The sequence below is a fragment of the Lycium ferocissimum genome, chromosome 9 (genome assembly GCF_029784015.1).
Source record: "Lycium ferocissimum isolate CSIRO_LF1 chromosome 9, AGI_CSIRO_Lferr_CH_V1, whole genome shotgun sequence".
Taxonomy (NCBI): domain Eukaryota; kingdom Viridiplantae; phylum Streptophyta; class Magnoliopsida; order Solanales; family Solanaceae; genus Lycium; species Lycium ferocissimum.
In genome coordinates this window covers 30,216,941-30,230,735 of record NC_081350.1, presented here as the reverse complement: position 1 = coordinate 30,230,735, position 13,795 = coordinate 30,216,941, and the positions used below count along the sequence as shown (strand labels likewise).

The 13,795-nt window shown below is 34.9% G+C and overlaps 1 protein-coding gene across 1 annotated transcript; it reads left to right on the top strand.

Moving 5' to 3' along the window:
* Nucleotides 1–11,257: 11,257 nt before the first annotated feature.
* LOC132031787 (ent-kaurenoic acid oxidase 2-like) lies at nucleotides 11,258–12,349 on the top strand. Its single transcript, XM_059421693.1, has 2 exons — nucleotides 11,258–11,490; nucleotides 11,950–12,349. The coding sequence occupies exons 1-2, from the start codon at nucleotides 11,258–11,260 to the stop codon at nucleotides 12,203–12,205; spliced, it is 489 nt and encodes a 162-aa protein (XP_059277676.1). The 3' UTR covers nucleotides 12,206–12,349.
* Nucleotides 12,350–13,795: the final 1,446 nt, after the last annotated feature.

The window sequence follows — 13,795 nt, the reverse complement described above, 5'->3', positions numbered from 1 at the left end:
TCATGTCGCGTTGTGTACCCACGATGAGCGTATGATGTTAGCGTAAGATGTTCCGGCTGGATTGGCGAGCTCCATTCCTCCGAGCGCCGCCGAGTCGAATGCTTTGTATGGTATTCGCAGTTATGTTAGAGACTTTGCGTACGGTGTCGTGTGTATGAAATGTCCGTTTGTAAACGGCTATGTAAGCCGATGTATCAGTACGCATTGTGTTATGAATTTCATGTGTTTGCGGATTCGTTATGGTTACAGATTTTATTTGATTTGAAAAGGCGAAAGGCATGTTTGTGTTCCGAAAAAAAAAACTTCTTCTGTATTTTGATGCGTTTCACGGGCCCAGTATGATTACGTGTATAGCGAAAGTCTGCGGGTTCGCTCGGCCCTAGGTAAGGGTCGGGTGCCCATCACACCCTATCGGATTAATGGTGTGACAGAAATTCTAGTAGTTCCAAAGATAAATAAGAACTTGTTGTCTGTTAGCGAACTTGCAAAGGATAATGCATGTACTTTTGAGTTTGATGAATCTGATTTTGTTGTTAAGGACAAGAAGTCAGGGAAACTAAGAGAGAATGACTCTATGCATTGGAGGATAACAACATCTTTGCATTAACAAGCTGGAAGAAGACAGATGGAATTTGGCATGCTAGATTTGGCCATCCTAGTTTAAAGTCTTTACAAATTTTAGATAAAAATAAATTTATAAATATTAAGAGTTAGAATAAATTGCTTGCTGTCTGTACTAGCTGCTAGTTGGGAAGGAGTTGTAAACTCATTTTGCATTGAGAAATAAATAGAGAAAGAACCTTTGCTTAAAATTCATTGTGATCTGTGGGGACTTGCTCTTATTGAATCCTCTCAAAGACATGAGACACTATATTTTGTTTGTGGATGATCATACTAGATATAGTTAGTTATATCCAATCAAGAAGAAGTCTGAATTTTTTAAAATCTTTGTGAAATTTCAGAAGATGGTGGAAAAACAATTTTCTAAGCCAATTAAGATCTTCCAAAGGTGATGGAGGTGGTGAGTTCATTAGTAATGACTTTATCAAACACTTGGAAAACTGTGGAATCATAAGGCAAATGTCATGTCCTAACACACCTGAACAAAATGGAATTTCTGGGAGAAACACAGACATATTGTAGAAACTGGCCTCACAGTGCTCTTTCATGCCAAATTACCTCTTTTTCTTTGGGTAGAAGCCTTTCTTACTGCAGTGTTTTTGATCAATAGGTTTCCATCCTCAAACCTTTAGAATGAAATACCCTTTGTTAAGTTACATGGTGCCTCACCAGACTATAACAACCTTAAAGTTTTTGGATGTGGGTGTTATCCTTACATCAAAGGACATACTAAGTTCACTCTAAAAACCTATCCATGTGTGTTTATTGGCTATAGTAGTCTACAAAAAGGGTGTAGATGTTATCAACCATCTACTAGGAAGGTGTTTGTGTCTAGGCATGTGATTTTTGATGAACACACCCTTCCTTATGTGCAAACAGAGCATTCCTCTCAGATTTCTCGGAATTCTTCTACTCCTCACTTAGCCACTTTCCTTGAGTTTTTCTCTATGCAGGATGGTGTTTCCAATTCAGGGAAGTGTTGACAGACACTACTTCTCATGATGCTAATATGGTTGATCACAATGCAGCAGAATCAGGTTGACCTGCTCAGACCACAGCAGTTGATCACAATGTTGATACTACAGATGATGGTACTGAAAGTATTTATGCAGAAGAATTAGTAAGTCAAAGCTCTGGTGATGAAAGTAGTGGTGACATTGAGGAAAGTCAAAGCCATGATGAGAGTCTACTCATGATGTTGATACCATTACTATATCAAATCCACAAGGTATATAACTAGAAGTGGACTTCTCAAAATGGTTCAACATTGGAAATAATACTCAGAATCTTGAGCCTAATATACAGACTGAAGATGGCACTATTGCAGTTATAGATAATGAGCAACCTCCAGCAGCAGAACATCACATGATAACAAGGTTGAAGTCTAAGAAGGCACAAACTACTCATACAGCTTTTGCATCAATCAGTAATGCAACAAAAGCTGAACCATGAACTGTGACTCAAGCACTTAGAAGTCCAGGCTAGTATGCTACTATGAAGGAAGAAATAGATGCTCTTCACAAGAACCAAACCTGGATTTTGGTACCTAGGACAGCTCATATGAATGTGGTTGGGTTAAGATGGGTGTTCAAAACCAAAATGAAGTCAGATGGATCTGTAGAAAGACACAAAGCCAGGTTGGTTGCCAAAGGATACTCTTAACTTGAGGGAATTGATTTTGAAGAAACTTTCAGTCCTGTTGTCAAAGACACTACTATAAGAGTAGTTTTATCAGTTGTTGTTAGCCTGCAGTGGCCTATTAGGCAACTTGATGTCAAGAATGCCTTCCTACATGAATATTTGCAGGAAGAAGTTTATATGACACAACCACCAGGTTTTATCGATCCACAGTATCCTGTTCATGTGTGTTCTCTAAAAATGGCACTCTATGGTCTCAAACAAGTACCTAGAGCTTGGTTTGATAGATTCAGCTTACACTTGCTACATCTTGGCTTTAAGTTCAAAAGAAAGCAGACTCCTCATTATTTGTTCTACAGTGTAGTGAAGGTACTATTCTACTTCTCCTATGTGTTGATGATAAAGTGATTACAGGAAGTTCTCTTCCACATATCCAAAGGATAGTTACAACATTGAGTAAGGAGTTTGCAATGAAGGACCTTCGTCCGCTACATTTCTTTCTTGGCATTGAGGTTACATACTTCAAAGGAGGTATTCATCTAAACCAAAGCAAGAATGCCACAAAATTACTCAAGAAAACTGATATGGAGATGGCCAAGGTAATAAACACACCTCTTGCACAAAAGCATGGTTTGCATGAAGCAAAGGGAAGTCAAGCCGATGCCTCAAGATATTGAGCATTGTAGGAGCTTACAAGACTCACATTGACTAGACTGCACCTAGCTCATGCTATCAACTTAGTCGCCGCCCATGCAAGCACCAACTGTTGAATATTTCCAAGCTATTAAGAGAATTCTCAGATATGTGGAGGGAACACTACAACTTGGACTCAGAATGATCACACAATCACCTCTAAGACTGTATGGATTTTCTGATGCATACTGGGGTGGATATGCTACCACAAGAAGGTCAACTACTGGATATTCAATCTATCTAAGTGCTAATTGTATCTCTTGGGTGTTACACCCCAAAAAATTTCGCGTTACAAGATCGTAGACGGCGTGGATTAGGGATGAAGATTAGATGATCTGAGTATAAGAATACATATATGTACGACATTTGGAGACCATGGGAGGGTGAATCGGTCCATATGTTGCTTAATGAAAAGCCCTCGTCACCGTAAGCCACGTGGGGCCCACACGCCGGGACTTTTATAAAGGACATATGAAGAGATATACGAGTAGTACATGGAAAGTTGAGCAAGTCCTAAGAAGGACCCTTAAGCCAAATATGGGCATAAGCCCTCCAAAAGGACGATTTAAGGAAACATCTTCGGATGATCTGATTTAGAGGGGACAAAACGACATTATAAGTTTGGAATTTGGAAAAACACCAAGGATGAAAGCTGTAGATAATTGAATTGGCTTTCCAACCATAGGTTGTGGGATCTCACACGATATCGGGATCAAGAGTTATGACCTTTTTACTGAACGAATGCGCAGGCTAAAAAATTAAGCCAGCGCGAACGCGCCTGTGCGGGGCGCGATAGCGCTGAAGGAATTCTAAGTCGGTCCAGACAGAACCTGGACCGCTATTTAAAGGGGCTTACCCCTTATTTTCCTCAAGAAACACCTCAAATATTCTCCAAAAATCTAGAGAATTCTCCCCAAACCCCCAAGCCAACTTTTTAGCCCAAACCAGGTAAAAATTCTCAAATTTCGGTCCAGGCGACGTATAGTTACAACTACAAAATTGTATAGTTACACGTTATGGCTTAAGATCAAGGTGGAGAAGCAAAGATACGGCAATATTATCGAGATAAAGGTATGAATCTCTTCCTATTTATGTTAGTACCGGCTTAGTTATGGAGAAAACGTGGTTAAATAATTGTATAACGAGTTGGTTAGTTATGGAAGTTGGAAAACAGCGTGTGGGCTGTTCTATGGAATACTTTGGAGTTGTAAATTCATTGGTGTTGATATTGTTATTGTTGTTGTTGGTTGTTGAATTAAGAATTCGAGCTAGGCATATAAACAGGGGAGATGCTGCCCGATTTTCGGCAGAATATAGAATAGTTTGATTTGAAACTTGGAACAAGTGTGCAATAAAGAGTCTAACGTTAGTATAACTCCTCTTAAATGTAGACTTGCGAGCTCGGACGAATAAGCGTAGCTAATAGGAGGTCGAATAGGTATGTTAAGGCTAAACCCTTTCTTTCTAAAGGCATGATTCTTTGTTATAAACCTTTGTGTCATATCCATAATATCCTTGCTTCCACAAATCTAGAAGCCTATGAATCTCATGATCCTTATGATATTATTGAGCTTACTCATGATCTTGAGACTATTCTTTGTGATTGATCTCACCTCATAATACTTGTTCTTTCGAGGTGAGATATAACGATGACGATTCTAAGATAGTTGATCTTCTAAGGAAGAATATAGTTACAATGATAATGCTAATGATGATGTTGGTTTCATTTATGTATTTTTATGTGTATGTATGTATGTATGTATGCATTGCATCCCACTGATCAGCTGGGGATAACATCGAGTCCCGCAAGGGCCGAGTACGGATAACATCGAGTCCCGCAAGGGCCGAGTACGGATAACACCGAGTCCCGAAAATAACACCGAGTCCCGAAAGACGGTGTACGAATATGACAGATGTATGTATAGTAAGTGTATGTGAATGCATAGGTATGTATGTTGTGTATGGATGTGTATGAAATGTTTTTCCTGTAGACGAGTAGTTTACATGACATAGATCTTGAGAAGAGTACGAGGTATAATTACTTACTTTATCTTATGTTATCTTCACTCTGATATCATACTAATATTCATGCATTACATATTCAGTACATTGTTCGTACTGACATCCCTTCTTGTGGACGCTGCGTTCATGCCCACAAAGTGCAAGTAGACGAGACGAGGATCTTCCATAGTAGGGTCGCTGCGTGTACCGGGGGTCGATTGCGTGAGCTCCATTTCTTCCCCGGAGTCTAGATATATATATATATATATATATATATATATATATATATATATATATATATATATATATATGATTTTGTTCGGGGGTATGTCGGGGCCGTCCCGACTTGTATACTTCACCATGTTCATAGAGACTTTGCGGACATGCAGCTTCCTGTGTACAACATAGTCATAGTGTGACGACAGTAATGTTGGCATTATGGTTCCAATGTACACACACTTATGCATCATGTTATGTTCGTATTTAGCCTCTCGATCCTATTGTTTCCATTTGAGACACGAAGGATGTAAGTTATAAGTTGGTTCGCTCGGTTTCCGTAAGGTTCCAGGTGCCAATCACGGCTTACCAAGGGCGGGGTGTGACATTGGGCATCTAAGAAACAACACATTGTTGCAAGGTCAAGTGCAGAGGCAAAGTATTGGGCATTGGACTCAACTGCAGCTGAAGTTACTTGGATCACCTACATTCTTAGAGACATTGGTGTCACATTGACATCAGCTCCAATTCTATTTTGTGATAATCTGAGTGCACTATACATGACTGTGAATCCTGTCCTACATGCTAGAACCAAACATGTTGAAATGGATTACCATTTTGTAAGAGAAAAGGTGGCTAGAGGACGGCTCATAACTCACTTTGTAAGATCATAAGATCAGCTAGCTGACATTCACACCAAGGCACTCACAAAGCAGCAGTTTGCAGGATATAGGAGCAAGCTAGGAGTGGATGTTCCGGCTCTCACTAGCTTGAGGGGAGTTGTTGAAGATGTTGAAGTTGAAGATACAAGTAGTGCACAAAGCAGCAGTTCATGCAAACTGCATGCATGCACAATACAACAGTATACGACCTAGTATACTATATGTATAAGTATACATTGTAATTAAGGAGATTGTAATTAAGGAAATTGTTAATTAAGGTAAATTAGGATCCTAGTAGAAGTAGGAGTTAGAATCCTAGTAGGAATACCACGTTGTAAAGGCGGCAGAATAAGGCTATAAATATAGCCTTTGTATACATGATATACACACACAAAAAGATAAAAGAAAGCTCGGCTTTTGATTACTTCTTGTACTGTGTTATCCACATGAACTTCCTTTGCAATTTGATCAGCATAGTTACATCTTTCAATAAATAATTATCAATGATTCTTCTATCAATGTCAGCCACTTATTGTTTGTTGAAAATGATGAGAAGCAACATGGAATCTAGATCTTGTAATCCAACCTTGTCTCCACCTAACTGCCGGTAGACGATGCATGTTTTCCTTCTCTTGGTTAGTATATCTCCAAAATTTGAAAAAGATAATGGAGTTTTATTTAAAATGTCCCCGTCGAACATAGATAAAACGTGTTCAAAGACTCCAATTGTAAAGACAAATTTGAGTTACTCGAAAAGTGAAACAATATAGAATTAATATCATACAAACTATTTATCCCATGTGAAGGTTGATAGTCAGGTAAAATTTTGATATAGTTATACTCCCTCCATTAAATTTTATATGATTCGAATAAGTCATGTTTCTTTGAACGCTTCGGTCAGGTAGTCTTCACTTATCTTTCCTAACGTTTAGAGTAGTTATGATTGAGATGAGAACGGAGCACCGATCTTCAAAATAGACCAAATCAATGTTGGGTATCCTTTGCCTCTTAATTATCTTCTCATCTATCTTTTATTTACCAACGACTGTTCATTCAATTAATTCATTCCAAAAAAGATTGTCATTTTTCTATATTTGAAGATAACTTAACTTTGAACTTCTCTTATTTTACCCTTATGATATGCTTTTGCGGCGATTAAAATCCCATGATATGTTTAAAGCTACAAGTTTCAAAAGTTCAGATTTTATTATAAGTGTACAATAATCCAATTCTCTTTATTATAGTTCCATGTCACTATAAAATAAAATTAAAAAAATTAGAATTGCCTACAAACTTTGTCGCTAAATAGCTAGTGACTAACAAATCTTTTTGATAATCGATCACTAATCTATTGCTACATAGGATGCTAATTCATTGCTACATAGGATTAGTGACAGATTTTTCTGTTTAGCTATGCATTTTGTTCATCGCTAATTTCTATTTTTATATTAGCGTGTGAATTCCAACTATTCTCCCTCCTGCTTTGATCTGATAAATCATTAACCTACTAACAAACAAAAATAGCATATTCAAATTCATGATAAAGAATGGATGTCTGACAAATAAACGCACCCATCATTTAATTTTAGTATTATAGAAAAAGAAAAATATATTCTTTTATTTTATTGTATATTTATATTTCAATAATTGATAGTATTTGTTAGACCATCCAATTCACGCTCACCCAATTCATGCAAAACTAAAAAACTTTGTGTTGTTTGTTGTGCTAAATTAGCCCAAAGATATATATCCTTAACATGATGTGATATTCTGCGTTTTTGGCTAAAGCCGCACAATTTTCTCCAAAAGACATCACAGCATTAAGATATCTTATACCTTATATGTAGCTTCCCAAACTTTTCATCTATTAATGTGAGACTTTATTCGCACACCCCACAATTTTCACCAAAGTAATCTAATTAATGGTAGCTGTTCAAGACAACCGTACCACTGATTTCGTACAAATGTTAAAATACTTTTCGCATCTATTAGCGCAAGATGCTTAATTTACTTCATCTTGTGTGCAAATTTTACGTTAGATAGTTGAATGAGGGAAAGTAATTCTAAATAGTTAATTGGTTAAAATCTCTACTGCAAAAGTTGTGCAGAAAGAACCCTACACTTATCTGCATCTCATGTATGTTAACATCATTAGTTTCAGATTCGAATGAATCCCGTAACTTTTATTTAGACTCTATATTTGTATTAGAAAATTCATTAAATATGTATAAATATATAGTTGCGAACCCATTAACTATGACGACAATGGATTCGGTGGGAAATTTAGAACTCATAAACTCTAAATTCCGGCCCTACCTTTGACACCATTAATCAATGTTAATTTATCATGGTTATGTCATAAATTAATTAAGGTGAGAATATTTATTAATGAACTATAATTTAGTTACAAGAGTGAATATGAAGACACATGTCATACATTTATTAGATTGGTGTATACACCGAACACGAGTAATTTTTTACCGAAGCCATATCATACTCCATCTTTACTTTCTAGTCAACCAATTAGAGACTTTTGTGAAGCTAATTAGGTGATCAGTTGTTTTTAATATATAGCCTTTAGGATCTACAATCTGTTAGACTTTATATCATTCATATCAGTAAGTGAGCGCAACCAAGACTCAAGTCACAAAATTAAAGATGCCACCAAAACGTGCATCGTTTTCCAGTCCATACTCATTTAATAATTCTATATACAAAATTTTATGCCCATGCAGGTAGAATGAGACGTTTGAACAAACGAATAGCATAATATCTACTAATTGAGTGAGATGATTTTGTCTTGTACTTATATATCTTAGGAGTAGTACTGGAAAAGCCAGCAATACACAGAGACCCATAATTGGTACTCATGGGGACTGCAGTAGATGAAAGCATATGACTTGACTTCACTGATAAAACCAGTTTTGAAAAGTCACTTTCCAACTTCATTCAGAAAGGAGTAACTGATTTTGGATCAACAATATTAAGTAAAATGATTTTGTCTTGTACCGTTAATATCTCCCTTTTTTTTCATAAAGGCAGGATAAGTTAAAATTGGTTTACCCTACCTCTAATTAAGTTAAACTAATTAACGCAGTTTTCACATAGGATTAGTTATTCAAATTGGATTACATCAATATCCCGTCCCCTTTGATACTATTACCTGTGCATATCTATCTAAGATCATAGAAATGACAACATAATTTGAACGATATTACTCCCTCCGTCTAAAAATACTTATAGTCCTTTCTAAAAATATCTGTCTCACAATAGTTTTCATTTTAAATACTAAGCTAATATTAAGTAGTTTTAATTTTTCCCATTAATTTCAACATTGAAAAGGGACTACTTCATTGGTGCAGTTGGCATAAATATATAATAAATATTTATTGTGGAGAAATAACATGGTGCAATGTTTTAAGAGAATAAAATAGTCAATTAAGTACTTCCCTTATTAATGTTTTTTTAAGGGATGTGTAAATGAAAAACCCGACAACTATTTTGAGACAAAGGGAGTAGCATATTTTTTAAGATATACTAACAAAGTCATTTTATATTTTGAAGGGGAGCTTTGGAGTAACTGGTAAAGTTAATGCCATGTGACCAGCAGGTCACGGGTTCAAGGCATGGAAATAGCCTCTTGCAGAAATGCAGGATAAAGCTGTTGGAGTAGCTGGTAAAGTCACTGCCATGTGACCAGTAAGTTACGGATTCAAGGTGTGGAAACAACCTCTTGCAAAAATGCAGGATAATGCTGCGTACAAATAGACCCTTGTGATCCGACCTTTTTGTGGACCCCGCGCATAGCGGGAGCTTGGTGTACTGGATTGCTCTTTTTTAAAGTCGTATTTATACTTGCAGGTTTTCTTTAGCCACTTCACTAATTAAAGAAGACCTAAATTTATAGGGTTAGAAGAAAACTATCCTGAATATTAATGTCTAAATATGAATTCAAATTTTAAATAAACCTGAAAATACCAATAGTTTTAATAAATCACCAAACTCATTTTTACATTTCATTGTGGAATAATCACTTCATATAACATTATAAATTTAACTCTAAAGCACCATTTGACTTCATTCATAAATATAAATATAGAGATTTTATTTTGCATGCCAAGTTGCCAAGAATCGGATCCGGCTCCTGTCCATTTCTATTCTCTCCATTTTCCTCAAGTTCTTACTTGAATTAAAAACACATGGCATAAATTAAAATTAATGGCTAAAATTTGATTGATTAATGCAAGATCTTAACCATAATTTAGATTATTAACATTCCAGCTATTTTCTTCCAAAATTTTTTGTAACCCCCCAACTTAAACTACATATTATCTTGTCAATTAATATATTAAAAGAAATTCTCTCCCTTCCTCCTCTTTTCCTGCCTCGTAACTTTCTTCAGATCACTACAAGAAAAAAAATATGTCTCAACAATTTTTTTTTTTGTTGTCATAAATTGATTATTGTTGCAAAAAGTACTTTTGGCAACAAAAAAAAATATTTTGTTGCATGAACTTTTCCCAACGGCTGTTATTGCAACAACGTGCAATAACTTTTTTTTTTTGGTTGCCAAAAGTACTTTTTGAAACAATAATCAATACTATGGAAATAAAATAAAATTCTTTGGCAACAAAAAAATCATTTGCCAACAATAAAACCAAGTTGTTGCCAAATATAAATTTTTTTGTTGCGATATCTATATTTTCTTGTACTGACAAAATACATTTTAGTCGAGTTAAAGCAAAATTAAAATGTCTAACTTACAAATAATGTCAAGTTTAAAGGCCTATCTAGGTATTTAGCAAGTATACGATAACTTAATTAGTTACTGAACCCTTAAGTCGCTTAGGTGTCAAAACAATTTTAACAACCCAACCTCGCTAGGATAAACTAACTTAATTTAATGCAATTTTCACATATGATTAAATTTGTCAGCCAACTTGGTCATCCGAGTCCCTTCGATGCTATCACGTCTAGGGATGTTAAAGAAAAATAAAAAAACCGAACCAAATCGTAAGTCAACTTCTCATTGTCACGAATAGTTTGTAACTTTATATAGAATCATATTAGTCTCATGTAGTCATGAGAGTTGTATTCTTTTTGCATTATATTAAAATTTGCTAAGTATTATATTACATGGTGAATCGGACATTTTAACAAAGAATGCGACTTTTAGATGACGTTTATAAAAATTACCAAAACATTATCAAACCGTACCGATAAGAAAGAGAAATCGAGATGATTGAGACAGCTTTAATTTAACTAGTCTAAACTTGATGTGTAGTAAAGTAATCAAAAAATCAATATGGTATAGTTTTATAAAAATAACCGGTCAAACCGCACCATTGATACCCTACTAAAGTCTATATATTAAGACCAGCATCACAAATAGAGAAAAGTAAAAAAAAAAAAAAAAAAAAAAAAGAATGGAGCACGATTCAGTGTTCTTGTACACAGTTTTGGCAGTAGGGATTTTAACCCTTATTAGTGTGCTAAAGAGAGAAAATGGCTGGTATTATTCATTCAAATTTAGTTCAAAGGAATATCAAGTGCCTCCAGGTGACATGGGCTGGCCATTCATTGGCAACATGCTTTTCTTCTTCCGAAGTTTCAAATTAGGTGGTGATCTTGGCACATTTATATCTTACTTTGTTACTAGGTAAGTTTTCTGATGATATATAGATTCAGAGGCGAATTCAAAATTTTAATTCTATGGGTTCACGAATCAAATTCACATTGAACCATGATTACTCTGTTTTTTTTCTGGGTCATAGTTCAGTAGTTTGGAAATTCCAATGAATTTTATACAAATAAACTCAAGTACAAGCTAAAAGTTATGGGTTCAAGTGAACTCGCATCAATGTTAGACCCGTCCCTAGATCTGATCACTACAAAAAGAACTGGAATTAGCTATGGATTTCATCGCTAATCCGTCGCTAAATTGCTCGTAGCTAACATAATTTCTTGATAATCCGTTGCTATCCATCGCTAAATAGGATTAGCGACGGATTTTGCTGTTTAGCTACAGAATTTGTACGTTGCTAAATCCTATTGTAGTAGACGTTCAATATTATTCATGTTTTATTTTTGTTCTGTTGTGTTAAACAAATGATTATAGGTTCGGGGCAGGAGGGATGTACAAGTCATTTATGTTCGGAAAGCCCAGTGTCATCATCACAACGCCTGGAATAGTAAGGAAAGTGTTGATGGATGACGACAGTTTCGACCTTGGATTTCCTCAATATCTAAAGGACCTACTAGGACAAGAACCAGCTGGTGGAATAACAATCCAAGAAGACAGGCTTATTCGTCGATTAACAGCTCCAATAAAAAACCATGTAGTTATATACATATTTCATACTGATTTTATTTAGCTTTTATACACGAAATTCTGCGCGAAATCCTAAGCCTTGATCGAGATTCAAAGTGTAAATTTCGTATATGATTTGAAAAAACTCCTTCCAGGTTTGGTAAACGGCAATCTCCTGCTACGTTTGGTAAATATGAGTCTTAGTATATAAGAGTATATATCTTCCCTTATTTATTTATTTATTTATTTATTTGTGTAAAACTCTATGAATTATTAATGAAATGAAATCTTTTAAGTTTTCGATAAAATGGTTGGTGTGAATGACTCTGCCAGGACTTGCATTCTTAGGATAAGATTGTTGTGGTGGTAAGGCTGACAATGTGATAACAGTATGGACATATCTGAGAAAAGATCGCAAGCTGACAATTATTTCTAAAATATTTTTATCTTATAGGAAAGAAGAGAGGAAGAAACCGAAAGAAAATTACGAGGTGAGAAATTAAACTCTCATCAATAAAATGAAAATTCAATAATTAATTAAAATTAATTAACTGGATAAAGTTTCCTGCCATCTATCTATCATTCTTCACATATCATTAAAGATTCTATATTGTTTCACTTTTGGAGAATTTCTAAATCTTTTACTCATTGGTATCTTTACACATTTTAAGTGAAACTCCATTAAAAGATTGGTGGTATATTAAATCTGAAAAGACAAATGTCCTCTACTGAGAATTTGGTGGAGACCCGATAAGATTACATTATCTTGACTGAAAATTTTTGCTTGTCATTATGTTGAACAAAAAAACAAACAGCACGTGTGGAGTAATGTTTATTGGCAGAGATAATCATGCTCCAAAAATTATATTTTTATATTGTCCCAAATTGTGTGTCGTTACTAAGTAGGCGTTTGGACATGCGATTTCATCTCATGACATGAAATTCCAAATAATCCAAAAAGACATGATTTCAAAAATTTTAAATGTAAAACTTGACCCATAAGTTTATATTTTTTTAAAAAGACTCATAAGTTGGTAGACATTTTTAATAATTACTCCCACCAACCATTTACCAACCTCATTAACTTCTACCAACCGCTATTTATGTTCGTACTATGGGGGAGGATTATATTAAAGAGTAATTACATTACTATTCATGTTAATTTTCTTTTTTATTGGACTAAAGTTTGATCAATTGATGTTGTATTTTTTAGAAAAGTCTTCTAGTAGCGTATTAATTTTGTCATGAACTATGAGTTACTCATTTGATAAGATTTTATAAGAATTAGGAAAGTTTTGATAGTTTTCACGACTTGTGGGGTTTTTATGTCTCATGGTTTCAAATCATGTCCAAATTTCACCATTATTCAATGCAAGTAAAGTACTGCTTCCATCCATTTTTAATTGTCCTGTATACTAAAAATAATTGTCCATTTTTACTTGTCCAATTCAGAAAATTAAGAGATAATCTACAATTTTGTTCCTCTTATACCCTTAGTATTAATTTGTTAGATTTTCCAATTCCCTTTTCCAACTCAATAACTAATAAGGTAAAATAGGAACAAAATGGTAAATTATCTTTTGGTTTTTCAAACTGAATAAGTAAAAATTGACAACTATTTTTGGTGTACAAGACAAGTAAAATTGAAGTACTC

What these genes read in the sequence shown, in the direction of transcription:
- LOC132031787 (XM_059421693.1), top strand. Translation starts at nt 11,258, where the DNA reads ATGGAGCACGATTCAGTGTTCTTGTACACAGTTTTGGCAGTAGGGATT. An exon ending in ATATCTTACTTTGTTACTAG is followed by an intron (nt 11,491 to 11,949) that starts GTAAGTTTTCTG and finishes AAATGATTATAG; the next exon opens with GTTCGGGGCAGGAGGGATGT.